At 42.8% G+C, this 26,416-nt stretch overlaps 1 protein-coding gene across 3 annotated transcripts in view; it reads right to left on the reverse strand.

Moving 5' to 3' along the window:
• Window positions 1–6,446: 6,446 nt before the first annotated feature.
• Window positions 6,447–26,416, reverse strand: part of LOC127441474 (activated CDC42 kinase 1-like) — a 150,771-nt gene continuing 130,801 nt past the window's right edge. For all 3 annotated transcript variants that reach the window (XM_051698938.1, XM_051698939.1, XM_051698937.1), the window contains 3 exons: window positions 12,328–12,423; window positions 11,690–11,817; window positions 6,447–8,225 (listed from right to left, as the gene is read on the reverse strand). In XM_051698938.1, coding sequence (XP_051554898.1) covers window positions 8,219–8,225; window positions 11,690–11,817; window positions 12,328–12,423 — 231 coding nt within the window. In that variant the 3' untranslated portion in view covers window positions 6,447–8,218. The remainder of the gene's footprint in view (window positions 8,226–11,689; window positions 11,818–12,327; window positions 12,424–26,416) is intronic.

The raw sequence follows: 26,416 nt of genomic DNA on the forward strand, positions 1-26,416 counted from the left end.
TTGTGGGGGCCGCTGACTTGTAACTGATGTAACTGTAAAAGTGTAACTGATTTTATAAACATTTGCACATTTGCTCCCTACAATATTAGCATTGCCTATGGTAAATAAGGACATTCCATAAATATCTATTGTCTTTATATAAAGTGAATTATAGTATGTGTGCCCAAAATACAGTTACAAATGTACACACAAACACACACTGAGCAGAGTGGATGAGCAGATGCACAGTGGAAAATGAGGTACAAAACACTCTCTGAAAAGACAGTAAATGCAGCACCCAATGCACCTGAGCCCACAGGAATACAGCATGTCCAACAGCAACAATTGATGAGCTACTAGCATTGCATGACAGGAACAGTAAAGACAAGCAGGCAAGCTCAGAATTATTCATGGACAAGACTGTGCGCTTACATCTTTCTTCAAGGCAACAAGGCTCATTTGCTTGAATATCAAACCACATCTTCAACACATGAGGTCACCTTCACATGCACTGATAAAGAGAAAACATAAACTAGCCTACAGAACAAAAGAGATTTTATGGCCACAGATTTTAAAGATACAGAGAATTGAACTAAAATATAGTTTATCAAAACATTAAAATTTTGTCATAATTTACTCACCCTCATGTTGTTCCAAACCCATATGACTTTCTTCCTTCTGTGGAACACAAAAGGAAATATAAGAGAGAATGTGGGTGAGTAACATGAGGGTGAGTAAATGATGAGAATTTTCATTTCTGTGTGAACTACCCCTTTAAGAAAGAAAAAAGAAAAGAATGAGTGAAGGAGGGAAATAAAGAAAAGAAAAAGAAACATAGAGTTGACCTCTATGTGAACTGACCGCAGTTGCTACAGTACGTCCCAGTGGGTTGTTGAAATGTGTGTGGCAGCAACTGTCAATCTGCCCTACAAGCTCTGAGAGCGCAATTGTTTTTAAAGCATGATCTCTCCAAAGTGCATTTCACAGCTAACCGATACTGTCCTCACCACCTGCTCTGTGATCAGTGTGTGTCACCGCCCAGTAATAACTCACCATCGATAGGACGGGCAGCTTAAGGGAATAGAAAACAACAGAAGAATCCAGAGACAGTGAAAGTGTTTTAAGAGCACACTTTTAATCAGTAAGGTGGGGGTGGAAAATACATTTTCTGAACCTGTGGTTTGTTGGGTGCAGATAAGATACTGTTTTAGGGGTGGGGAAACTGATGGGCAGTAATTTGAATTATATATTTGATATATAAAATAAGACCTGACATACTTTGGATTACACATGCAATTGTTGAGGTTCCGGATCCAGCTTGTTCCATCACAAGTTAAGTCCTACTGATGGGATCTCGCCAGCCTGATCTAATGATAATTCATAATAACAGTATGAGATGCCAAAATCGTAAGAAATCTTACAAGTTATTTAAAGTAAATGGGTTATTCTAAAATAAGAATTATTTTTTGATGATGCCAAATTTCTTTGTCTCATCTTGACCAAAAAATAAAATAAAATTAGGGTGCATTCTGGTTTTTCAAGAACGTTCCAGGTGTACACATGTTGAGACAAGAGGAATCATTTTTGGACGATTTCACCTAAGGCTGTTGAAAAAGAAAAGGGTAACCAAGGCATTGTGTACTTTGGTTTTGCAGCTTACATGAATATAAGGTAAGCAGTATTGGATGTCCAAAATTACAGAAATAGTGCCTTCAAAAGAATAAATGTTACACATATACACTCCATTCTACATCCATCAAAAAAATGGTTCTAATGGAAAGACTTAGCCACACTAACAATAAATATATTTTATAATGAACTTACACTCAGTAATAACCTACACACACTCAACTATTTATTATACTATAGATTCTAGTGAATGATCTTTTGATTTTTGATCAGAACTTTTGAATCTGAAATTATGGCTTGACTCTCAAGGCACTTTGAAAAATGAAATAATACCAGTGCATTCTTCAGAATAAAATTTTAAGAATAAATATTGAGAATAAATTCACACTAATTAATTATTGGCTCAGGCTGCAATTTTTTTATTTTTTATGATTAGACATGGATGCAACTGGAGTTTCAATGAAGTTGTACAGTATGTTCTCATTTTCCTCTTGGAAACATGGAGGTTAACAAATTGTACCTCCTTCTTGAAAGACCTTTCAAAGCGTTGCACAATCATGTTACAGTTAGACTGGAACTGTCTCCCCATCAACTTAACATTCTACAAAATGAAACATTTGTTCACTGAAATGGCAACAGACACATTCAAAAATAAAAAGCAAATTGCTTGAACAACTTGAATAAAATAAAATGGGCTCATTACCTGTATAGGATTATACAGAAATGCCAAAAATGTCCTGAGCTGCCTTTGCAAACCCTTGGTTTTATTCTCATTAATGTCATTCAAAGTTCATATTGTCTTGGAGAAACTGAGCTTTAAGGCAAAACTGTGACAGGAACCACTATTTACAGATGGAACCAGGTTACGGATGAATCTTTCAGTCACAAGCTCAGCTCATTAAACAACTTAACCAGAACCAAAGCAATACAGCACGTATGAAACTTGGAGAAATTTGTCCATTCAATAAATAAATCATCTATATAGCACCCCCATAATATATTTATCGCTTCAGATATCATGAGAGATGTCTGAGGTAAATGGAATGTCAGCATTGCTAAAAACTGGATTTCAAAATCTGGCTCAACAATGGTTGGTTAATATTCTCACAGTAGAATAGGTAGGTTTTGTAGCTCGGCATGTAACAAGTAAATTAGAAAACTGTAACACCTGTTACACTGAACATTAACTTATGTTAAAAAGGTACTGTAGTTTAAAGACTACCTACGCTTTTCATGATTATGTTAATAATAACTAATTTTTAATTTAACTGCAGAGTTAACAGGAAAGAAATATTAACAGTTAAGTTGGCAGTTTCTTCTCTATTACTTAGTTACTGAGCTTGCCGGGATGCATTAGGTTAGTAAGTACCTTACCGAGTAACTGTGAGTAATACAGTGTGTAACTGTGTTAATACACTAGTAGTGAACGACAAAAACTACAACAAAATAATTTACTGGCTCTCTTTATAGGCTTAAGAGAAAAAGTGATCAATTAATTTTTAGGTTGCAGAGTGTGTACATGAATTGACAAAGCCTTCCTTTATTTGGCAATCCATTACATCCAATGTAGAGAAAGCAACATGTGAATAAATAATCAATTGTTTTTTATTTGACATGTAAACCCATACGCAATTACAATAAAGTAACTCAGGTACAAATTGGTATTAAAAATGGATATTTGGAATCTCAATGCAATTATAATTTTCACCATCTGGTCTTTTTGGAAACGTATTGCTTGTGCACTGATATGATGGGTGTGCTTCCAGGTAACACACCTGGTGTAACCTTATTATCATGTCCTTTCCAGCATAGGATGGGACTTGGGAGGCTTATTCATAGAGAGCAGGAGTGGGGTAGTTAATCAACAAATGTAAAGGGAGATCACATAAGAAATTTAGTTGCCACTTCCCAAATTGCTGCACAGCAAAACTTATTTCTCAGGGGTTGCATTCCGCAAATAAGATTATACATGCTTGTAATAATCAGGATGACAGGTATTAATTATTTGCTGGGGTGTTGGGACACTGAACAATAGCAGAGAGCTGAAAGATGAATGGTCGAAAGCTCAGAGAGCCTCATCAGCGAGCAGCCAGCGGCGATAAAAATCTGTGCCTCTGGGTCCAACTTGCATATCACTTAATTCTGCGTCTGGGAGTTCTTGTGTTATGTAACAGAATCGCACAATTATAGACTACTACTGTAACTCAGCGCACAACCTGCTTTCTAAATACCAATGGTTTTTAAAGTTTCAGGTGTGCTGAATATGGGCACTATTACTTTATTAGAGGGTAGTTGTCAGAAGATGCTCAATTGACGGCTAAAGCTCAGGGCTGGTAATCAGGAGATTGCTGGTTTGAGTCACATAGCGTGAGCCTTGAGCTACTAAATCAACTCTATTTCTATAGCTTATATATATATATATATATATATATATATATATATATATATGTTTTTTTTTTTTTTTTTTTTTTGGTTTGTTTTTTTCCAAAGCAGCTTTACAGTAAATAGCTGCCATCATTGTGCTCTTAAGCACACTTTAACCCCTAGTTACCAACTTTGCGCCCTAACCGATTGCTCTAGTCTAGGGGGATTGTTCCTGTAATAAAATATACAATAAATTGTTTTGAAAAAAAAAAAAAAAGGGGGGGGGAAAGTATATGCTTAATGATTACTTAAAAAAACTACAAAGTGTGCTACCTGCTTTGATGGCTTTTTTGGGCATCATACAGTTGAAGTCAGAAGTTTACATACACCTTAGCCAAATACATTTAAACTTTAATTGCTGAATACATCCCCTGTCATAGGTCAGTTAGGATCACTATTTTAAGAATGTGAAATGTCAGAATAGAGAATTATTTATTTCAGATTTATTTATTTCATCACATTCCCAGTGGGTCAGAAGTTTACATACACTTTGTTAGTATTTGGTAGCATTGCCTTTAAATTGTTTAACTTGGGTCAAACGTTTTGGGTAGCCTTCCACAAGCTTCTCACAAAAAGTTGCTGGAATTTTGGCCCATTCCTCCAGACAGAACTGGTGTAACTGTGTCAGGTTTGTAGGCCTCCTTGCTTGCACATGCTTTTTCAGTTCTGCCCACAAATTTTATATCGGATTGAGGTCAGGGCTTTGTGATGGCCACTCCAATACCTGGAGGTATGCTCATTGTCATTGTCCATTTGGAAGACCCATTTGCGACCAAGCTTTAACTTCCTGGCTGATGTCTTGAGATGTTGCTTCAATATATCCACAAAATTGTCATTCCTCATGATGCCATCTATTTTGTGAAGTGCACCAGTCCCTCCTGCAGCAAAGCACCCTCCACAACATGACGCTGCCACCCCATGCTTCACGTTTGGGATGGTGTTCTTCAGCTTGCAAGCCTCACCCTTTTTCCTCCAAACATAACTATGGTTATTAAGGTCAAACAGTTCAATATTTGTTTCATTAGACCAGAGGACATTTCTCCAAAAAGTACAATCTTTGTCCCCATGTGTACTTACAAACTGTAGTCTGGCAGTTTTGGAGCAGTGGCTTCTTCCTTGCTGAGTAGCCTTTCAGGTTATGTCGATATAGGACTCTTTTTACTGTGGATATAGATACTTGTCTACCTGTTTCCTCCAGCATCTTCACAAGGTCCTTTGCTGTTGTTCTGGGATTGATTTGCACTTTTAACACCAAACTACATTCATCTCTAGGAGACAGAATGCGTCTTCTTCCTGAGTGGTATTATGGCTGCGTGGTCCCATGGCGTTTATACTTGCGTACTATTGTTTGTGCAGATGAACGAGGTACCTTCAGGCATTTGGAAATTGCTCCCAAAGATGAACCAGACTTGTGTGGAGGTCCACAGTTTTTATTCTGAGGTCTTGGCTGATTTCTTTTGCTTTTCCCGTGATGTCAAGCAAAAAGGCACTGAGTTTTAAGGTAGGCCTTAAAATACATCCACATTTACACCTCCAATTCAGTACACCTTCTATCAGAAGCTAATTGTCTAAAGGCTTGACATAATTTTCTGGAATTTTCCAAGCTGCTTAAAGGCACAGTTAACTTAGTATATGTAAACTTCTGACCCACTGGAATTGTGATATAGTCAATTAAAAGTGAAACAATTGTTGGAAAAATTACTCATGTCATGCACAAAGTAGATGTCCTAAATGACATGTCAAAACTATAGTTTGCTAATATTAAATCTGTGGAGTGGTTAAAAAATTAGTTTTAATGACTCCAACCTAAATGTATGTAAACTTCTGACTTCAGCTGTATTTACACAAAGGCTGTCTCAAATTCTCTGTGTCATAGACAAATTTTTGCTAGCATTATTTTGGCCACAAACTGAGGCCACATCACATGAATCCTTCATGGATAAGGCAATACTATAATGTTTTGTGATGAGCTCAGTGAATATGACGGGTGAGGCCAAGAGAAATATTCTAAAAATTCAGTACTGGAAAAGGATCTTAATAGAAGTCTCTAATTTTATACAATATTTGTGTATGCTACATATTTTCTGTGCTTATTAGAGCTGTAGGCTTAGATATACGCTAACTTTAGAACATTGCAAGTGTTCATCGATTCTCTCGTAGTTTATGATGCTCTTTGAAGAGAATCTCACTCCAGAGTTACTTCAAAGGCTTCATTCGATCAGAATGTTTACAAGCCCATGAAGGCATACACAAAATGGTTTGAAGACGCAGCCATGGTGTGAGCGATGGAAAATCTGTCACGAAAGCTAAGCTAAAACATGACGTCCTCAGTGTAGAAAAACTATAAGAAACTTCAGTCAATCTGGGATTCTGCAGATTCAAGAAGAAAATAAGGACACTTCCATAGAAAAAGATAAAAAATAGTTGTTTTTAATAAAAAATACAATTATATATTTATATTATATACTTAATAAACTTCACATCATTATACATCTTACACAAAGGACATCAGGGTTCTAACTCGTAAAGCTATTAAGAGCAAACCCATTTGAGCACATAGGTAGACTAGACTGAAGAGAAAAGGAACAAATTGTACAAGAGGGTTATCAGGCAACTCCACAAGCTGATTTCAGTCTACCTAAAACTAAAACAGCATAAGGTAAGGCTAGGGCAAGCCTCCACTGTTGCCTTAATCTTCAGACGGTGACAGAAGCAGTCTCTGTGCTTGAAGCATTGGCATTGTGCTAGGAAGCAGCAAGACGTATCCTCAAGGGCCAATCGTGTCCCATCAAAAACAACAAAGAGGTTGCCAGGGTAACAAATTCTATAAGCAACCTTCCAAGATTGCTAGCACAGAGGGAAGGGCAGTGGACAACGTTCCTTCATGCACACAGAAGCAGCATCTATGTGATACCCATGCATACTACACTAAGTATTCACACAGAAAGACGGGTGCTACAATAAGCACAGAATACCATTAGACTTGGCCATACATGTAGATGATCTGTTGCACAGGAAAAAATTTATTTTTAACATTGCTGTGGGGTTGTGTGCTTGTCTAAAGTTTTGTTATTCATTGGTCACTTTTCAAGATGATTAATTTACAGTGTGTACACCTGAGTGTTATGATATTCTCACAGAAAGAAAAATGCATGAAGAATGAATGAAAACTGTACAACATTACAGAAGCAACCATTTGAGACAAGTTCTGTGGTGTATCAGCGTGAACCAAACTGAAACAATCATGTTATGGTTGTGCTTCATAAAAACAGACAATAGCCTGGATTAAATAATAATACTACTAATAATAAAAAACAGTAACAAGAAAACATTCAGTCACTTATTTGTGCCTTGGATGTCTTCGGATGTGTTTTCAAGGGTTTCATCTCTTATATATACTTTCAGATTGAAAGCAGCATCGTGCAAGTCAACTCAAGAATTATTACCAAAGCTGTGTGACTTTACTAATGCAGGCAAACTGAACTAAAATGAGTGAATCACAGTGATGCATGAGCAAACTACTGAAGGGAAAAAGGAAAAAAGGCAGTGGGAGGGTCTTATTTCTACATCAACATGGGTGAGACAGGATGATTGATCAACATGAAGGGCCTGTTGAATTCAACATTTGACCTCAACTTAATAACAAGTCAGGAGTCAAAAGTCTGAACTCTTCCTTTGCTGCAGGTGACCCATACAAAAAGCAATACAATTAAAATAACAAATGTAAAACGGACAACTATTTGACAAAGACCAACAACTCAAACATATCAGATGCAAATGTACAACCAAAACATCTGACAATATATACATACATACAGGCTTTCATAAATGTGTCTTTTTACTTCTCCTACTAGCATAAAATTATTTAGGAACATTAAAAAGGAAAATGACGAGCAGCACCGTTTCCATCTGTTGTTATCAACTGGAAGAAAAAGAGCAGGTTCTTTAAACTTTGACCTGTGAACTAATTGCACCGAAGAGAGGGATCTCTGACAAGACAACAAAAGGCCTGGAGGAGCACACTCACTGTCTCATGCATGTTTACACAAAGTCAGATCTGGTGCTGGAGTGGAGGTAAAATGTCCTTAGAAAGAGTGCTTAGGTATTGGTCGGCTCTCAACCCCTTTGTCCTCTTAATATGGGCATTTCTCAACAGTCTTTCAGGGCACGAGGCTTGTCTAATGCATCATCGTCTGTAAAGAGGAAAAAAAGATAATGATTGAGACATGAACTTACACGGATTTGACAAAAATCAGAAGATATCAGAATTGGAGTAGCAGACAACATAAAGACAGCTTTTCAACAAAAATAGGAGAGGAACGATAAATAAACATAAAACAGGAAATTGTGAATTGCACACTAAAATTAAAAGTAACACAAAAATGCCAGGAAAGCATTCTGAATTGCAGTCCAGCACAAAGAAGTAGTGAGAGTGTACAAACTTTTTTTTTCTTTTACACGCAGCAATAAAATGAAATATGCTGACTTCAGAATAACACACATACACACTTGTGTTTTTCTGTAGACTCAGCCCACTTGTCTGGAAGTTTTCATACGGTTGAAGTGTCTAAAACAGATGGCAATTGAGGATATAGGCGGAAAGTAATTGAAACTAGGATGCGCGGGCCCTAGGGCATAATTGCAACCTTTAAGGTTACCTACTGAAATTAATTTAGAGTTGATAAAACATCTGTACAGGTAAGCTCTTGAAAACACACTTAATACGAATCTGCCCACAGGCTCAAGACGAATCTGCCTCTTCTCCTGGTCAAGTGTTGATTTCACCATAGTGAGTACAACACAGTTAATTTTGTACAGATGGCCAATTATTTACATAAATGATTTTAAAGCATGAAGTATAAAAGGATCACACACTGTTTTAATGAATGCTCACATGAGTAATTGGGGTTGGAGTGAGGAGTATTAAACAGAATAAAAAAAGGCCAGACCAGAAAATAGAATCAGTTTGTGGCAAATCCACTTTTGCCATCTGCTCAAGCGAAATGGAAGAGTTTTGACATGGGAGTGAGATAAGGGGTGTGATGCTATGGAGAGCTAGGATGTCATTTCATAAACTTTCTAGCATAGCGCCCTGATGTGTGATGAGCTACAGTGCATCCGGAAAGTATTCACAGCACTTCACTTTTTCCACATTTTGTTATGTTACAGCCTTATTCCAAAATGGATTAAATTCATTATTTTCCTCAAAATTCTACAAACAATACCCCATAATGACAACGTGAAAGAAGTTTGTTTGAAATCTTTGCACATTTATTAAAAAATTTTTTTTTTAAAATATCACATGTACATAAGTATTCACAGCCTTTGCTCAATACTTTGTTGAAGCACCTTTGGCACCAATTACAGCCTCAAGTCTTTTTGAGTATGATGCTACAAGCTTGGCACACCTATTTTTGGGCAGTTTCTCCCATTCTTCTTTGCAGGACCTCTCAAGCTTCATCAGGTTGGATGGGGAGCGTCGGTGCACAGCCATTTTCAGATCTCTCCAGAGATGTTCAATCGGGTTCAAGTCTGGGCTCTGGCTGGGCCACTTAAGGACATTCACAGAGTTGTCCCGGAGCCACTCCTTTGTTATCTTGGCTGTGTGCTTAGGGTCATTGTCCTGTTGGAAGATGAACCGTCACCCCAGTCTGAGGTCCAGAGCGCTCTGGAGCAGGTTTTCATCAAGGATGTCTCTGTACATTGCTGCATTCATTTTTCCCTCGATCCTGAATAGTCTCCCAGTTCCTGCTGCTGAAAAACATCCCAACAGCATGATGCTGCCACCACCATGCTTCACTGTAGGGATGGTATTGGCCAGGTGATGAGCGGTTTCCTCCAGACATGACGCTTGCCATTTAGCCAAAGAGTTCAATCTTTGTTTCTCATGGTCTGAGAGTCCTTTAGGTGCCTTTTGGCAAACTCCAGGCAGGCTGTCATGTGCCTTTTACTGAGGAGTGGCTTCCGTCTGGACACTCTACCATACAGGCCTGATTGGTGGAGTGCTGCAGAGATGGTTGTTCTTCTGGAAGGTTCTCCTCTCTCCACAGAGAAATGCTGGAGCTCTGTCAGAGTGACCATCGGGTTCTTGGTCACCTCCCTGACTAAGGCCCTTCTCCCCCGATCGCTCAGTTTGGCCAGGCGGCCAGCTCTAGGAAGAGTCCTAGTAGTTCCAAACTTCTTCCATTTATGGATGATGGAGGCCACTGTGCTCATTGGGACCTTCAATGTTGCAGAAATTTTTCTGTACCCTTCCCCAGATCTGTGCCTCGATACAATCCTGTCATGGAGGTCTCCAGACAATTCCTTGGACTTCATGGCTTGGTTTGTGCTCTGACATGCACTGTTAACTGTGGGACCTTATATAGACAGGCGTGTGCCTTTCCAAATCATGTCCAATCAACTGAATTTACCACAGGTGGACTCCAATAAAGTTGTAGAAACATCTCAAGGATGATCAGTGGAAACAGGATGCACCTGAGCTCAATTTTGAGTGTCATGGCAAAGGCTGTGAATACTTATGTACATGTGATTTTTTCATTTTTTATTTTTAATAAATTTGCAAAGATTTCAAACAAACTTCTTTCACGTTGTCATTATGGGGTATTGTTTGAAGAATTTTGAGGAAAATAATGAATTTAATCCATTTTGGAATAAGGCTGTAACATAACAAAATGTGGAAAAAGTGAAGCGCTGTGAATACTTTCCGGATGCACTGTATACTCCATCTAAAACTATTTTAAATTAATTTTTCTAACCTTTTAAGTATTATTGATCTTTTATTAATTGAGAGATTGCATGGACTATTTCTACTTTTAAAAATGTATTTGTTACAGTGCAGGACTATCTAAGTGAACTTCAAGAAAGCTACACAAATAAAAAAAAATTTAAATGCTGACCAGATACAGTACCTAAAATATATAATGTTTAATACAGTATATGTGGGTCATTCCTACAATTCCTTGACATGTCGGCTTTGAAACGTCTGAAATAATTTTATAAGTATCTTTTTGTTTCATCATTAAAGATACATGTTAAAGTCATAATGGTCAAGCTAAACTGCTTAAAAATTTGGATGTCCATCTGGTTAACTAGGCAGGGTCAGGGTGGAAAATAACAAGGTGGACAATAACAGAGTGGACATTCAGTGGATAAATTAGCCACTACATGGTCTGTGAATGATATCTAGCAAACACATTTAGAGACTTACATTGATGATTTTATTTCTGTTAACATAAATATATTGACATTTTAAAATTACAGTAATTTTCCCTTTATTGTTATGAGGAAATGACACTATTGCAATAATTGAAAATTATTCAAATTATTCAAAATTTGTCTTTTTGGGTCACAGCAGTGTGTAATATTATAAGTCTTTATTCTTTTTACCAAGCCTATTAAAATTGTAATTGGGTAAACATTTTAACATTATAAATGACACAACTTGCACTAGGGAATTAAATGTCACAGGATTGTAGGAATGACCCATGTATAAAGTTGTATGTATAAAATCTTGATGTTGAAAAAGGTTCTTGGACATGTTTTTTGTCAACTACCTTTATAAGGAACATTACTCAAATAGTGAGGAATACATTTAGAGAGGTTAAATTACCAGTAGGGGGAAGTATGGACCAACAAGAGTGGAAGACTGCCCTACCTCAGCTTGACTGAGCCGTAGGAGTCCAATAGTTGGGTGCTGGCCAACTCCAGGTTCCAGTCATACATCTCTAGAATCTTATGACACTCCACCCTCGTCTTCAGCCCCAAACAAAATAGCTGCTCCACCTTCGAAACAGGCCAAATGGACAGAGAGTGAGAGAAGAAAGCAATTAATTTTATTAACCTCTTTAATTAACCTCATAATGGGCCCAAACATAAGTGCTGTAAACTTAATGTTACAGAGAAGATTATTATTAGGGGTCCAAGTCCTCAATGAACTCAAGCGGCTCACGGAGCAGTTTATGAACAAGTCCAATGCCATAAATATGATAAACAGGTTTTACTAGCATGACTTGTTTACAAATACTAATAAAAATACACCAGTTATCAATACCAGTTTCAATATGGATGGCAAATTTAAGAGCTTATGGGTTAAAAGAACCCTATTTTTCACTGCCTGCATTTATCTTTCAGTTCGTTTTTGTTTACATTTGCAATTATGTCCCATGTAAGAAATGTACCACAGACAGAGGAGGATGGAGATTTATTTTTGTGTCTGATTACTTAAAGATTTTATTACAATTAGATTAAATGGAAGGTGGAAGTGAGCCATGACAGAGCAGTAATGGTTGATACCTTCAAGTAGTGCACAGCCTTCTGCACATTCCAGCTGTGGTTCTGTAAAGCTGTCTGACATTCTTCAATTGTTACTCCATGGACAGCTTCCTGCACCTAAACAGGACAAATACAACCAATTAGCTCTGTAATGCTTTGACAATAAATCCATAGGAAGTCAGTGAGCACTAAGGTACAGTGTTGGAATGATTACAGAGAGTAAAGAAAATCTAATCCTTAGCAACATAGTGTTTTAACCAGAAATAATTGCTTAGGCCAAAACCCTAATGTGAAGTCTATTCCAAAACCAGCCCATCTGGCACCAACAATCATGCCACGGTCCAAATAACCAGACCACATTTTTTTCCCCATTCAGATGGTTGATGTGATCCTTAACTGAAGCTCCTGACCCATATCTGAATGATTTTATGCATTACACTGCTGCCACATGATTGGCTGATTAGATATTCACATGGATGATTGTTGGTGCCAGACGGGCTGGTTTGAGTATTTCTGTAACTGCTGATCTCATGAGATTTTTACACACAACAGTCTCTAGAATTTACTCAGAATGGTGCCAAAAACAAAAAAAATATCCAGTGACCAGCAGTTCTGTGGATGGAAGTGCCTTGTTGATGAGAGAGGTCAACAGAGAATGGCCAGACTGGTTCGAACTAACAAAGTCTACGGTAACTCAGATAACCGCTCATAGCATCTCAGAATGCTATTCTGAGATGCAGGTTGGCACTGTTTTAGCGGCACGAGGGGGATCTACACAATATTAGGCAGGTGGTTTTAATGTTGTGGCTGATCGGTGTATATTCAAAATTCAAGTCAAATCATTTTTATTTGTATAGAGCTTTTCACAACACACATCGTTTCAAAGCAGCTTTACAGAAAATCATGCATTAACAGAAGATGAAACTCTAATATCTTAAAATCTGTAGTTTGATTTAATATGATTGTAAATTGTGTATAAAAATAAATAAATAATAATTGTATTTACAACCTCAGTGAGCAAGCGGAAGGTGACTGGAAGGAATACAAAACTCCTTAAGATGTTGGTTAATGGAGAAAAATAACCTTGGGTGAAACCAGAATCACTGTGGGGGCCAGCTCCCCTCTGGCTAAACAGCATGAATATAATGCCAATATTAGTTATTTATGTGCAGTGCAAGTCATGGTTTAAAATTAGCAAACTAAGTAAGTGTTAAGGGCCAGTGTTTAAACAAAGATTTTGTATGAATTGTAAGATTAATGACTAATGTCTTTGAAGTTCATCCTGGATTAACTGCAGAAGTTCACATAGATGCATTGTCCTTTGTTAGTTGGCTGATGAAGGCATTTGTTGGCAATTAATTGATAGTCTATGTATTCCATTTTAAGAGTGTAGTCCATCATTAGACCGAGGTGATGCAGGCAGAGATCAGTGAGGTGCATCGCAGTTCAACCGGCAGGTCATTTCGGTGAGGTCTATCCTAAGTCCAAGATTCATGCAATGGCATATGATGAATCCCATATCTTATGGTTGGAGTTGGCATCAGTTCATCCCTTAAAGTCCACCGTAATAGACTGAAGTGATGTCTGGCTGGCACCAGCTGCATTTAGTTGTCATCACTCAGAGACACAAGCAGTGGAGTCTGACACCAAGCAGGAACGGGGCTGGATCTGGCTGGCTCTGGTAACCTCGGGATATGAATTCCAAGGTTGAGACAGGGAAACAAATAGAATAATATTACCGTAGATGACATTTTTTGCAGAGTTAGAGATCATGATAAATGTTTTTGGTTCCGGCAGACCTAACTAAAGCAGCTTAATTGTGTGCTGATAGATAAATTAGGTGTATTCCTGGCTAAATAGATGAGTCTTTAGTCTAGACTTAAACTGAGTGAGTGTGTCTGCGTCTCGAACAGTGTTATGGAGACTATTTCATAGTTTAGGAGCCAAATAGGAAAAGGATCAACCTCCTTTTGTGGATTTTGATATTCTACGAACTATTACCAGGCCAGAATTTTGTGATCGTAATGAACGTGATGGAATATAGCGTGGTAGAAGGTCACTTAAGTACTGCGGAGCTAGACCATTCAAAGCTTTGTAAGTAGTAAAAAAAAAAAAATTTAATTAATACAAAATTTAAAAGGTAGCCAATACGTAGCCAAACTCATCCAACCATGCCTGGAAGCATAGAATTTTCCAAAATGTCTTGGTAAGCTGAGGCATTAACATTTTGGAAAATTCTATGCTTCCAACTTTGTGGAAACAGTTTGGGGAAGGCCCTTTTCTGTTCCAGCATGACTGTGCCCCAGTGCACAAAACAAGGTCCATAAAGGCATGGTTGGTTGAGTTTGGTGTGGAAGAACTTGACTGGCCCACACAGAGCCCTGACTTCAACCCTATCGAACACCTTTGGGATGAACTAGAACGGAGATTGTGAGCCAGGCCCTCTCATCCAACATCAGTGTCTGACCTCACAAATGCTCTTCTGGAAGAATGGGCAAAAATTCCGACAGACACACTCCAAAATCTTGTAGAAAGCTTTCCCAGAAGAGTGGAAGCTGTTATAGCTGCAAAGGGGGTACCAACTTGATATTAATGCCTGTGGATTTAGAATGGGATGTCATATAAGCTCCTGTAGGTGTAATGTGTAGGTGTCCCAATCTTTTGTCCATATAGTGTATATAGTATTAGGGCTGTCAATCGATTAAAATGTTTAATCAAAGTAATTTACCAGAGCATATTACAGTGTCTGACATCCTTTTTGCAAGTTCACACACCTCTTTAGCATTATCTCTAGTGACCTCCGACTGGTGAAGCCTGACATGAATAACAATTTTAGAAAATCTATGTTTAGCATTAGCTAGCACTTGTAAATTTGATCTGATGTCAAACACCCGAGCCCCCGAAATGCATTGAACAATAATGGCTGGAGTCTCTATTTCCATGTTCCTTACAACAGAGTCACCAATAACAAGGGCGCTTTCAGCATGATTCTCAGTGGGTGCATCACTGAGTGGGGAGAATCGATTGGAAATCCTAACAGGAAAGGGAGAGTGGTGTCACTTTGCTGAGCGAGAATGCTGCTGAGACATCACCCAAACGCCCTGCTGCAAGGGCTCTTCAGCCAGAACCAAAGTGTGTGTGTTGCTCGCTCTTCTACCCGCATTCAAAACAGTATCTACCGGCTTCTCTTTCTCACTGACCTCCACTAGCGTTCGGATGCATGTCTCTAACTCATTAACCTTCTCCATCAGCCTGACTAAATCCTTACATTTATCACATGTAAATCCCTCACTGCTGACAGAAGAAGCTATAGTAAACATGTGGCATGCAATGCAGGAAGCAATAACATGTGTGGATGCCATGAATTACTGCAACTGTTTGTTGTTGTTGTTGTTGTTATGGTTGTTCTTGTACGGCGAGGGTTTGACATCGATGTGAATCCCTCACGCGATTGTTTGCTGTTGTTGTGGAGGTTCCAGATCAGCAGATGTTTGAGACTGATGCAATAATACGTGTAAAACACAGAGGACAAAACAAATGCACACAGTCAAAATGCGAGATGTAGACAAGCTGAAAAAAGGTGCGCACGGTAACACACGCAGTTGAAACAGTAGAAAAGCGGAACAAACACGTGGTAAAACGGTACAGGATAAAACGATGAACATAGAGGAATAAGCAATGCTAAGCAGGCTAGCAAGCTACAAACAGACTTGTGCAGCGTGCCGGCAGTGACCGGAACAGGAAACTTTCCCCACACGATTGGTGGCTGTTAATCACCATTTCACAATGATTAAGACACCTTATGGACATCATACATTATGACGCAGCCAACTAATAATACCAATTGAAATTTTAAAAACTCGCCCAAGAACGAAAGTCAAAACTTGATGCTCAAGGTAGCCTAATCTTAAGTACAGCATGAATGTTTTGTGAAATATATTATTAAATGAAGTGTTGGATACATCTCTTGAACGGACATTCAAAAAACATAATTTTCCAATAATCTACCAAGGAGGTTTATAATACTTGGAAAAAGCTATCTGATCATATTTGCGATTTAAATGTTGCTTGCAATAAATTTCACTGAATGCTCAAAACACTTTGAAAACTCCTGATGTTGCTATAACAATGCAAAAAGCACTTACCAATTTAATTGAAGTCAAAATCAGCCCTCCTTTCCTGTTTAATAAATTAAGCAATCACACGGTCATGCAGAACGTCTCAGGTTTATGAATCCATATAGATCTCTTCTCAATGGCGATAACGGTAGAAAAAATATTTATTTAGTAGGCATGTTAGGCCAACATAGAAGAGAATTCACCACTGAGATATATATATATATATATATATATATATATATATATATATATATATATATATAAATTAGTGCCCGACCGATATATCGGTCTGCCGATATTATCAGCAGATATTAGCCTTTCACCGATATATCGGTATCGGCGTATATGTTTACCGATATGTGCAGATTTGACAATTTTTTTCAGAACATATAATGCAGAAAACAATGCGTTATAATTGGTGTCATTGTGTAGTTTGTCCAGCAGAGCGCGCTCCGACTCCACTGTTTACAGAGCTGACTCTGAACTGACGGTGGCTCTGCATACAGGGCGGAGTTGAGCAGTGTCTTCACGGTAAGTTGCTAACTAGTTTGTGAAATACATACTGGAAAGTTAATAAAAAATGACCCCTTCATTTTCCCTTTCCAATATAACTAATATAACGTTAACCCTGTCCCTGACAACCATGTCACTCATGTCTATTTGCTGTTAGCCAGCTATAGTGTGTCAGTGCAGTCAGTAAAGTAGCAGATTGAAAGGTAAACATCAGAGCATCTTTTTGCAGCTCAGCAGACAACGGTGTGGTGGTGGATTGTGTCTGTTGAGTGTTTATTTCACGCTATGCTGTTACCTAGTTGGTGAGACGCAATGCTGGAAAGTAAATAAACAACGTCCATCTTTTACTCTCCGTGACAACAAGCTTATAGCTAACTAGCTAACCACATAGCTACTTTCATTGCTTGCCAGCTGAGTGGAAGCTAATGAGTAAACATGTATTCACCAAACTTTTGTTTTGTTTAGGATTCAGTTTGGTACCCCGTTCAACCGAACAATTCCAGTCATTGCATTTATAAAATGTAATATTTAAAAGTCTGGTTTTCCACCATTGAAAGTTTCCCCTGAACTTGTATAGCAGAATACGGTGTAACACCGCTGCCGCTGTTTTCCTCATGTCTTGTCAGGTGTAAATGCTTCTTGTTTTACAACCCGCCAATAACTGACTGGCAGTATTAACACAGTCAGCATTTGACTGATACTAAACAGTACTACTGATGTTTATTTAGCTATTTATTTTATTTTTATTTATTCTTTATTTTAATGGTCAGCATTTGACTGATACTAATCATACAGTACTGATGTTTATTTAGCTATTTATTTAATTTGAATTTATTCTTTATTTTAATGGTCAGCAACTGACTGATACCAAACATACTATACTGATATTTATTTAGCTATTTATTTTATATGAATTTATTCTTTATTTTAATGGTCAGCAACTGACTGATACTAAACTGTGGCCAGTTGCACCAGCTGTACGTAAGTTAAAACTTAGCCTAGTTGTGGCGTAAATGGGCACTAAGTCACAATTTACGCACTACTAAATATTTGAGCATTGCACCATTAAACTTAGGTAGGACGTAACCCTACTTATGAACTAAATATTTATGGAAGACTCCGACCAGGAGTAACGGTTGGAATAAAAAAGCAGAATCATATTTAATGACATCAGTGAGCTCATGTTTTGCGTGACAGGCATCAATCATTTCACATACAGTATGATGTTGACATTTACGAGAGAGAAAAAAACCTTACTTTTAAGTGGCTTTTCAGCATGAAACCGTTCTAACGGTGTAGTTTTCAGGATGCGTCACCCGGTGTCAAGTTTCAATACATTCACAATATATATAGGATATTAAAATGAATAAATGTCTATTTTCCCAGCCTGTTGTATTAGTATTTATTTATCACCCCTTATTTATTTTAGATACAGTTCCTATTTATTGTTATTTACACAGGGCAAATATATTTATCAAATCTACTTTTATTACATATCATATTTTAATGGGGATATCAGTTCCCTATCTGTCACTCACACGACGTTGGTGTCGATGTAGTGACACTAGGGGTCACTCTTGGGAGCGGTATTTGCATGCCACTCCCCCAAACATACGGGTATAAAAGGAGCTGGTATGCAACCACTCATTCAGATTTTCTCTTCGGAGCCGAACGGTCATGCTCACTGAGCTGAATACTACTGTTCATTCACCTGCTGGATCTGACGGCGCATTTCAGCGGCTTCTCCCTCCTCTGCACCGGTGCACTGCAGAGAATGCCCCTGGGCGCTTCGGCAGAAAAACTAGAGAGTATATTTTCTGAAAGAGCATTTTTTTCCCCTCTAAAAGAGTATATATTTCTCTAAAAGAGCGCACACACGGAACGTCTTTTTAAAGATGCTTTTCCGATTGTGTGTTATTCCTGGTTGTGCTCGTTATCTCTCGCCTTCTAACGGTCACGATCACTGTCTTTCGTGTCTGGGCACTGCTCACGCGGAGACAGTGTTCGTGGATGGTCACATTCTCAGTGCGAGAATGTGTCCATGGCAACGTTGCGGTCGCGGCTCGCCTTCGTAAGGAAGCGAGCCACCCCAGAGGCTCCCGCCTCGGTCCTTTTACCCACGGGTTTGAGGCCAGCGCGGCTAGCACTGGGGGCGATTTGGGGACCCCAATGGGACCGCCTCCGCCGGGTATCCCCCCGCGGACCTCCCATTCCCCAGCACGCTCGTCTGCCCCGATCGGGCTTCTGGGTGAGTCCGCCGGCTCGTCTCACGGCGAGTTCGACCTCTTATTCGGAGCCCGCGAAAGTGATGAGCTCTCGAGCGCAGCATCGGAGAGCGGGCTCGTCCAGTCGGAAGCCTCGGCTGGGCTCCTCCCTTCGGGGTCGATCGCCCAGTCACAGGCTGATGCGGAGATGACGACATGCTTTCCCGGACAGCCGCGAGCGTCGGTTAGAGTGGATTTCACCGCTCTTCCCTGAACCCTCGCGGCTCTGTGATTGGTTCCTAGGCTCGCGGCACCGCTCAAAGCCACGCCCCGCCCCGTTCCTTTCTTCCCGGAAGTGCATGAAGAGCTGACAAGGTCGCGGGAGGCACTTTTTACTGCCCGGTCCCGATCTTTTCAGCTTACCCGCTCTCACTACCCTCGATGGTGGGGCGGCCAAGGGTTATTCGGCAATCCCCCGGTGGATAAAGGCGCTCGCGGTGCACCTATGCCCGCAGAGCGCCGCCACCTGGCGTGGGTGCCCAAAGCCCCCGTCCAAGGCCTGTAGGTTTACGTCGTCTCTGACGGTCAAAGCCTACGGCGCTGCTGGACAAGCAGCCTCCGCCCTGCACGCCATGGCTCTCCTGTAGTCCGCCAAGGCGCTAAAGGAACTGCACGAGGGTAGTTCCGCCCCGGGATTGATGCAGGAACTGCGCTCGGCGGCCGACCTCGCTCTCCGAGCGACGGAGGTCATGGCGCGGTCTCCCGGGCGGACGATGGCCACACTAGTGGTCCAGGAGCGCCACCTTTGGCTCAGCCTGGTCGAGATGGGTGAGGCCGACAGGACACGATTCCTTGCTGCCCCCATTTTCCAGGCGGGCCTATTCGGCGACACCGTCGAGGACTTTGCCCAGCAGTTCTCGATGGTAGAGCAGTAGATGGATGCTAGCCGGCTTGTCCTGCCCCGGCGTGGCTCAAGATCCCCCCATCTACTCATCGCCGAGGGCGTCCCCCTGCGGTGACTGCACCGGCTCCGCCGCAGCCCGCCCCTCCGGCCCGGCCCTGGCGTGGAGCCCACCGCAGGAAGCCGACGCCACCCGTCTCACAGCCGGCACCAAAGAACCCACGGAGGTCTTCGAAGCGCCCCTGAGACGGGCGACCCAGGGACAACAAAACCCGCTGCTCTGGAGCTGGTAAGCAGATCTTCTTTTTGTTACCTTTTGCATTTAATTGCGCTGCATGCCCAAGTGGCTGCAGTACTCAAGAGCTCCGCAAGAGTGGTTTCCTTGTTCCCTGGGTCACATATTCGGTGTGTACGGCTGGCATCACGACCACCGTCCACCACTCCATTTTGCAGGTTGGCGCAACAGCGGCGGTCTCCCGCCCTGAGCGCCCAGCTGTGGCACAAATCCGCCCCCGATGTGACAGTCTCCACGGGTCATGAGGACAGGCCTCTTCCTCCCCCGTCCCAGGCTGTTCCGGGGGTGGTCACAAGGAGCCAGGTAAGTGCTTCGATGTCCTCGGACTCAGCACGGCCACGATGTGGTGTGGCACCTCAAGCTCCGCCCCGCCGCTAGGCCCCACCTGCCGGTACATCCGATGACGTTGTCCCTTTGGTCCCCCTTGCGCGGAACTCGGATGCATGGCTTGCGCTTTCCAGTCCGTCGCGAGGGCTGGTCCGGACCGTCCGACTCGGCTGCACGATTCACTTCGCTGGGCATCCGCCCAGGTCCAGCGGTGTCCACTTCACCTTGGTGAAAGATGGAAACGCTGCTACCTTGCGCGGAGATCGCTACCCTCCTACGGAAGGACGCGATAGAACCTGTCCCTCCAGCCGAGATGAAGAAGGGTTTTACAGCCCCTACTTCATTGTACCGAAAAAAGGCGGTGGGTTGCGGCCAATCTTGGACCTGCGAGTACTGAACCGGGCCTTACACAGACTCCCGTTCAAGATGCTGACGCAAAGACGCATTCTAGCGAGCGTCCGGCATCAAGATTGGTTCGCGGCGGTAGACCCGAAGGATGCGTACTTTCACGTCTCGATCCTTCCTCGACACAGACCCTTCCTGCGGTTTGCGTTCGAGGGTCAGGCGTATCGGTACAAGTCCTCCCTTTCGGCCTGTCCCTGTCTCCTCGCATCTTTACGAAGGTCGCAGAGGCTGCCCTTGCCCCGTTAAGGGAGGTGGGCATTCGCATTCTCAACTATCTCGACGACTGGCTAATCCTAGCTCACTCTCGAGACGGGTTATGCGCACACAGGGACCTGGTGCTCTCACACCTCAGCCGACTAGGGCTTCGGGTCAGCTGGGAAAAGAGCAAGCTCCTCCCAGTTCAGAGCATCTCTTTTCTCGGTTTGGAGTTGGACTCAGTCTCCTTGACGGCGCACCTTACGAAATAGCGCGCCCAGTCGGTGCTGGCCTGTTTGAAGGCGTTCAAACAGAAAACAGTGGTTCCACTGAAACATTTTCAGAGGCTCCTGGGGCATATGGCGTCCTCGGCGGTGGCCACCCCGCTCGGGTTGATGCATATGAGGCCGCTTCAGCACTGGCTCCAGACTCGAGTCCCGAGACGGGCATGGCGCCACGGGACACACCGCGTGGCCATTACGTCGGTCTGTCACCGTCTTTTCAGCCCTTGGACCGACCTCTCGTTTCCACGAGCAGGTGTTCCGCTAGAACTGGTCTCCAGGCGCGTCGTGGTCACAACAGACGCCTCCAAAATGGGCTGGGGCGCTGTTGGCAACGGGCACGCAGCCGCCGGCCTCTAGACGGGTCCGCAGCTGCGTTGGCACATCAACTGCCTCGAGTTGTTGGCAATTCTGCTCGCCCTGCGGAGGTTCCGGCCGTTGATCCAGGGCAAGCACGTGCTAGTTCGGACAGACAGCACGGCAGCGGTAGCATATGTCAACCGCCAAGGCGGTCTGCGCTCCCGCTGTATGTCATAACTCGCCCGCCGTCTCCTCCAACGGAGTTAGCAGCACCAAGTCGCTGCAAGCCACTCACATCCTGGGCAACCTCAACACTTCGGCGGACGCGCCGTAACAACAGGTTACCCTCAAGGGAGAGTGGAGACTCCACCTTCAGGTGGTCCAGCTGATTTGGAGTCGATTCAGTCAGGCACAGGTGCACCTGTTCGCCTCCCAAGAATCCTCCCACTGCCCGCTCTGGTACGCCCTCACCGAGGCCTTCCTCGGCATAGACGCGCTGGCACACAGCTGGTCCCCTGGCATTCGCAAATATGCGTTTTCCCCAATGAGCCTGCTCGCACAGACCCTGTGCAAGGTCAGGGAGGACGAGGAGAAGGTCGTCCTGGTAAGCACCCTACTGGCCCGCCCAGATGTGGTGCTCGGACCTCACGCTCCTCGTGACAGCTCCCCCCAGGCAAATTCCCCTGAGAAAGGCCCTTCTTTCTCAGGGAAGGGGCACCATCCGGCACCCGCGCCCAGACCTCTGGAATCTCCATGTCTGGCCCCTGGACGGGACGCGGAAGACCTAAGCTGTCTCCCACCTGCGGTGGTAGACACGTTCACTCAGGCTAGGGCTCCCTCTACGAGGCGCCTGTATGCCTTGAAGTGGTGTCTGTTCGCTAAGTGGTGTTCTTCCCATCAGGAAGACCCCCAGAGGTGTGCAGTCAGATCAGTGCTTTCCTTCCTGCAAGAGAGGTTGGAAGGGAGGCTGTCCCCTTCCACCTTGAAGGTGTACGTTGCTGCCATAGCAGCACACCATGACGCAGTTGACGGTAAGTCCTTAGGGAAGCATGATCTGATCATCAGGTTCCTAAGAGGCGCCAGGAGGCTGAATCCCTCCAGGCCACGCCTTGTTCCCTCATCGGACCTCTGTAGTTTTTCAGGGTCTACAGAGAGCCCCCTTTGAGTTTTGCAGTCAGCCGGGCTTAAGGCACTCTCCTTGAAGACTGCCCTCCTGGCTGCGCTCACTTCCATTAAGAGGGTAGGTGACCTGCAAGCGTTCTCTGTCAGCGAAACGTGCCTGAAGTTCGGTCCGGGCTATTCTCACGTGATCCTGAGACCCCCGACCGGGCTATGTGCCCAAGGTTCCCACCACTCCTTTTAGAGACCAGGTGGTGAACCTGCAAGCACTGCCCCAGGAGGAGGCAGACCTAGCCCTGTCGTTGCTGTGTCCGGTGCGCGCTTTACGCATCTATTTGGATCGCACGCAGAGCTTTAGAATCTCTGAGCAGCTCTTTGTCTGCTTTAGTGCACAGCGGAAAGGAAGCGCTGTCTCCAAGCAGAGGATCGCCCACTGGCTCATTGGCGCCATAACTATGGCATGTCTCGCCCAAAACATGCCGCCCCCGGTAGGGCTACGAGCCCATTCTACCCGTGGTGTAGCGGCTTCTTGGGCCCTGGCCAGAGGTGCCTCTCTAACAGACATTGCAGAGCAGCGGGCTGGGCAACACCCAACACCTTTGCAAGGTTCTACAACCTCCAGGTGGAACCGGTTTGGTCCCAGGTAGTGGCACGCAACACAAGCGGATAAGCCCGGGATAGCCGGCTGGGTGTATCGCTTGCACATAGCGCCTTCCACCTCCTTGTGAGCTGAAGACGTGCGCTGTTAATTCCCAGTAGTGTTCACAAAAGTTGTTCCCTGGTTGACTTCCTCCGAGCCCTGTGGCAGTCGAGTTTTCGGAGAGACTCGCTGCCGGCCCAGTACACGCGCTAACTAAGAGCCCGGTTCTGGGGTAGGTGCTCCGCATGTGGCGGTTCCCTGTAAGGCTAACCCCATGCGATCTATAACTTCCGCTAGTTCGTTTCCCTACTGGCAAACTGCGTCTTCCTTGGGCAGAGCCCCTCAGTCTCCATGTTGTAGTAACTCCTCCCCCATTGGGTAGGATCTACCTTGAAGGCTCTCCACATGGTTGGAAAGACCATGTGATGTATTCTTCCACTTAAATACCCCCCCCCCTCTTGGGGCGAGGTGTGGTCTCCGCGGTGTCCTCCCCTTGGGAGGGACACCCCCCGACTAGACCTGGCGGCCCAGTCGGATAATCCCCCTTCTTTTTTAGGGAGTGGAGAAAGAGAAGGGGAAAGAGGCCACGACTGGGTTAAGCCTGTCTCTATCTCTGGGTAGTCGACTTGTCCCCAAAAAGGGCCGTTCGACACTCATAACTGTGTTGGGGGAGGTTACGTGTCGACCTGGTGTGCTGGCTATGAGGCACACAGCAAGTCTGCCCACCACACACCGCCAGTTCACGTAACACAGTTCAGCCTTGTGGCGTTTTGTATAGGGACCCCTAGTGTCACTACATCGACACCAACGTCGAGTGAGTGACAGATAGGGAACGTCATGGTTACTGGTGTAACCTCCGTTCCCTGATGGAGGGAACGAGACGTTGGTCCCTCCTGCCACAACGCTGAACTACCCGCTGAAATGGCCGGACCTTATATCGGCTCCTCAGAGTAAAACCTGAATGAGTGGTTGCATACCAGCTCCTTTTATACCCGTATGTTCGGGGGAGTGGCATGCAAATACCACTCGCCAATTTTCATTGGCCTTTTATCAAAGACCAGAGGTGTCTCGGGCTCCCCAGAGTGACCCCTAGTGTCACTACATCGACACCAACGTCTCGTTCCCTCCATCAGGGAACGGAGGTTACACCAGTAACCATGACGTTATTGCAACTGACAGTTACGTGAACAAACAAGGTTTGAACATCAACCGTAACAAGATCAAATTGAAGTTCACGGCTTTTTAACACTTCTATGTATAAATATGAAGGCTGTTTATTAGATCAATACAGGTAAACGTCATATTATGCTACTACGCATTACTTTACGGAGAGCTTACGACCAACTAGTTAAGTCTTGCCTTAAGAACAGGTGGTGCAACCATATTAAGCACTGACTTAGTTACAAACTAACTAGTAGTTACTAAGCCCTTAGTGTGAACTTTACGTCCCAACTTACATGAGAACTTACGCACAGCTGGTGCAACCCTAACCTGATGTTTTCCCTCTCTAAAATCGGTATTGGTCTCAAAAATCCCATATCGGTCGGGCTCTAATATAGATATATATATATATATATATGTATATGAAGGGCCTATAATAAATATAATACAGATTTAAATTAAGTTTTAAATAAATTGCATTATTGTAACAGGAGAATAAAGTATTGATTAGACAACACAAAAAGAACTCAGTATATTATTTGTTTTATTCTAATATCATTGAACAAGCCTACAGTTGACAGCAATCTGTTTAAGATAGAGTTCATCAATGTGTCCAGTTCTCACAGTACTCGTTAAACAGTTCTTGCATTCCGTCACACAGTTACACAATTCTTACTTTACGACTGCGATATTTTTTAATTGTCAATCTATGTACATGTGCATGTCTCAGACGGACGCATTTGGAGTGTCTCACTGGTATTCAGCATCTTAAACACCATATTTTTAGGATGCTGCATTATGTTAAAAGTGGTGGAAACTTCGAAAATCGTGTCTCAAGATTCCTGGATTCTGTTGTGCTTCACTCACCTGTTGTGCTTCCTCAATGATCAGTTCTCATTCTGGTGCTGCACTGCTTGAGAGGTATGTTGAGGCGCGCAGCCACCAATTGACGTGGCTCGTAAAAACAGATGCAAGGCTAACTCAAGCTTGAAGTTCTAGTATGGTAGGAGAGTTATGGAATTTACGTATGCGTCAGGGTTAATTGTGGTTTATTATGGCATGGTTAATTGTGTAAATTTAGTTTTGGAATTTAGTTTCACTTTGTTTTGGAACAGAGCCAGGGTTGCTGCAGTGTTTTTAAGACCTTTTTCAAGACCTGAACAAATAAAATTAATACCATATCCCCATACCAAAACAAATCCACACAATCTAAAAAAAAAAAAAAAAAAAAAAATCATGTATCACAGCCTCTTAAACAGGCGGGGGCACATATTCAACATGGCTTTAACATTGCTTATCAGTAAACAGGGTACGATATATTCAAGTTTAAAATACTCAATACCTGTTTTCCACATACTATGTATATCACATTAAAATTGGTTTATATAAGTAAATACAAATTAGAGGTCAACCGATATTGGATTTTGCTGATAAGATTATTTGTTAAAAGAAATTAATAGGCCAATAGTTTTTAAAATTAGTAACCTAGGGGGACCTGGGTAGCTCAGCGATACTGACGCTGACTACCACGCCTGGAGTCGCGAGTTCGAATCCAGGTTGTGCTGAGTGACTCCAGCCAGGTCTCCTAAGCAACCAAATTGGCCCGGTTGCTAGGCAGGGTAGAGTCACATGGGGTAACCTCCTCATGGTC

This window comes from Myxocyprinus asiaticus, chromosome 5 (assembly GCF_019703515.2).
Source record: "Myxocyprinus asiaticus isolate MX2 ecotype Aquarium Trade chromosome 5, UBuf_Myxa_2, whole genome shotgun sequence".
NCBI classification, from domain to species: Eukaryota; Metazoa; Chordata; class Actinopteri; order Cypriniformes; family Catostomidae; genus Myxocyprinus; species Myxocyprinus asiaticus.